The sequence below is a fragment of the Salvia hispanica genome, chromosome 2, assembly GCF_023119035.1.
Source record: "Salvia hispanica cultivar TCC Black 2014 chromosome 2, UniMelb_Shisp_WGS_1.0, whole genome shotgun sequence".
NCBI classification, from domain to species: domain Eukaryota; kingdom Viridiplantae; phylum Streptophyta; class Magnoliopsida; order Lamiales; family Lamiaceae; genus Salvia; species Salvia hispanica.
This window is the reverse complement of record NC_062966.1, coordinates 7272365-7275426: the sequence shown is the minus strand read 5'-3', so window position 1 is coordinate 7275426 and position 3062 is coordinate 7272365. Positions and strand designations below refer to the sequence as shown.

General features: G+C 37.8%; 1 protein-coding gene across 1 annotated transcript; it reads left to right on the top strand.

The window, feature by feature from the left end:
- Positions 1–882: 882 nt before the first annotated feature.
- On the top strand, positions 883–1755 carry LOC125206204. The gene has a single exon (XM_048105491.1). The coding sequence runs from the start codon at positions 883–885 to the stop codon at positions 1753–1755; it is 873 nt and encodes a 290-aa protein (XP_047961448.1).
- Positions 1756–3062: the final 1307 nt, after the last annotated feature.

The following is a 3062-nucleotide window of genomic DNA, read 5'->3' as shown; positions in this document are numbered from 1 at the left end:
ATTTACCATTTTTTGCCGTAAAAAAAATAGTGCACATTCATTTATAGAAAGTTTTCAAAAAATAATAATTCTACACATCATTCCACTAACACTACTTCTCACTTACTTTTTTCTATTATCTCTTACTTCTCATTTTTTGTGGACGGAGGGAGTATTATGCATCTATCCGATATGAGAAATTTATTCCAAGATATGAAAGGACTAAGGAGTATTATATTTTAATTTATACATTAAAAATGGTAAACGAATTTATCATATTACAAATTATTCCTCTTTTCTTTTGTTAAACCTTGTGGAGTTACTTCGGAAAGGGAATAAATAAAATTTGGGTTTTTATCTATATATAATTTGTAAATTTGATGATTAATCGGTTTGAAAATAATACGGAGTATATAATTAAGGCATTAAAATAAATAGTATAAAAACACTAACATATCAGGACGTACATGAACTTTATAATGTCACATTTACTTTTAAAAACAAGTCACTGACATATGATCCTCTGGATATATGGATGGATATTATTTTATGTACGTTATAAACATTGTTGGTATAGTCCAATAATTAGGCTGTAATGTTCCTACGCATACTTTTTTTAGACACATGAACTGTCATGTTACAAAACCTACTTCAGTTTTGAATTATATAAATTAATGCAAACATTAAGGCGACGGATTCTCCATAAATCTGCGGTGACCTGTCCAATAACTGGGATTTCTTCTTCACTCAAAATCATTTCAGTTACAAAAAGACTCTCGCAGAAGAAAGGCACAAATCTACAGCTTCCTTCCCTCAAAGGCAAAGAACACACACACCCTCTTTTACCACCGATCGATGCTCAATTCATATCTTCCTCCCAATTTCTAAAATCAAAAACGAAAAATGAAAAACATAGCGATATGCTACAGCGAGCACGCGATCAAAGTCTCGGATTCATACTGCTCCGGCGCATCAAACCACACAACCAACAACACCTCTTCATCACCTCTCTCCGCAATTCCTCCTTCAATTCAAACCGCCGTCGCCTCAATTTACAAAGTCAAACTCTCCAACGAGAAGCAGTTTCTAATCAGAATCACCTGGTGCACTCCGAATCTCGCCTTCTCCATCACCATCTCCGACCACCCATTTTCCGCGCCAAAATTGAGCAGAAACTTCAAAATTCCCCGCCGCCAAAGGGGGTCGGAGCGTCTCCACTCCGGCGGATTGACGGCCGACGTTCTGTGGGACCTCCGCCGCGCGAGGTTCGGGCCAGGGCCCGAACCCGTGTCCGGCTTCTACATGGCGGTGTTAGTCAACTCTGAGCTGGCGCTGACGCTCGGGGACATGGAGCACGAGTTGGAAGAGGTGACGAAATTGTGCGTGCCAAAAAAGTTCTCGTTGATATCGCGGGGGGAGAGGCTCTCGGGAGGCGGCGTTTACGCGGCGAGGGGGAGATTCAGCGAGGGAGGGGCGTGGCACGATATTGTGATAAGGTTTAGGGGAGGCTTGCTGAGTGTTGAGGTGGATGGTAAGAGCGTGATCGAGGTGAAGAGACTGCAGTGGAATTTTAGGGGGAATCAGAGCATCTTTTTGGATGGATTGATGATCGATTTGATGTGGGATGTGCATGATTGGATGTTCAAGCCTTCCTCTGGCTGTGCTGTTTTCTTGTTTCGGACAAGGACGGGTTCGGACAGCAGGCTCTGGTTGGAGGATACACATTTTCACCTTGCCTTCTCATTTCTCGTTTTCGCATCCAAGAATCCAGATTGAATTTTTGTAAGAAAAAAATCATAGTTTTATATATTGCTTTTGTTTGATTGGATTCTCTTCATTGAATTTATTGTGTTTTGATTGATTTTGTTTTTGGCGACCATTACCAAGGGAAGAAAAGGAGATGTCTTGTAAATTCATATCAGTGTACATTAGTCTAATTGTTTTATTGTGTCTTTTTTCTTTCCAATTGAGATATTTCAATGTAGGATGCAACTTTTTTTCAATTTATCTTATGCAGTTGGTACTGCGATCTTGTATCTCATTTCTTCCTCGGTACTGTTATTACCTGTGTAAGTCTCCGAGTCAGAAATGAAATGAATGCAGAGATAAGAACATTTTTTTTAGTTTTATCACATGTGTACCAAATCCGCGTGTAATCCGACTAATTCTGTTTGACCAAGTTTGCAGATTAAGACCGAAAATCTCTCAGCGGGTGACGGATTTGAACCCATGACCTCAAATAGTGGCAGACGCAAAAATGAACATAAGTAGGGGCTTAATTTTCAAAATTTTACTTTAAAATAATTTTTTGATTATTAATAGGGACTTTTATATGATGATATGTACTCCATAAGATATGAATAAATTTTAAAACTTTATAATAGAAAAAAGTTTAAAAAATGAATTCATTAGGAGCTAAAGCCCCTCCTCAAGTATATGTAGTTCCGTCCATGACCTCAAGGTCACCACAACTCCGTCCTTGTTGTTTTGCCTCAACTTTTTGTGGACATGAGTCTTTAATCCATAGTTTAACAACAAAAACAAGTATTAGAAAAGCTTAATTGTTTGGTATATGTGCAATGATTCACATCATTGTCCATTTTAAAAGATAAATTAAAGTTTTGCAAATAAGACAAGTCCAAAAATGAAATGTCCTCTAAATAAGAGTTGACAAATGGGTAGAGCTGACCCAGCCCGACTCATACCTGCCTCGACTAGATAACTCAAGGCCTAGGCTAGGTCGGGCCCACCACCAAAGCGGATTAAGTTGTGTTTGTTTCTATAAATTTGGACTCAAGCCAGGCTAGACCCATTTAGTTTGTGGATTGAGCGGCCTGATTAGGTTATGTAGAAAATTATTTTTTCAAGCATTTTTTTAATTATAATGTATTTTTAATATTTTTATTAAATATATTAGCATAAAATAGATATATTTAGAGGATCAATTCATTTATGAATATTTTCAGTTATAGTTATGTAGGGATCAGACCATTCAGGATTCACTAATTACCGAAACCTATTTTATTTCATTGCAAGTTGGAGATGGTCAATCTCCCAACCACACAGACCAGATACAATCAAAG

What these genes read in the sequence shown, in the direction of transcription:
- LOC125206204 (XM_048105491.1), top strand. Translation starts at nt 883, where the DNA reads ATGAAAAACATAGCGATATGCTACAGCGAGCACGCGATCAAAGTCTCG.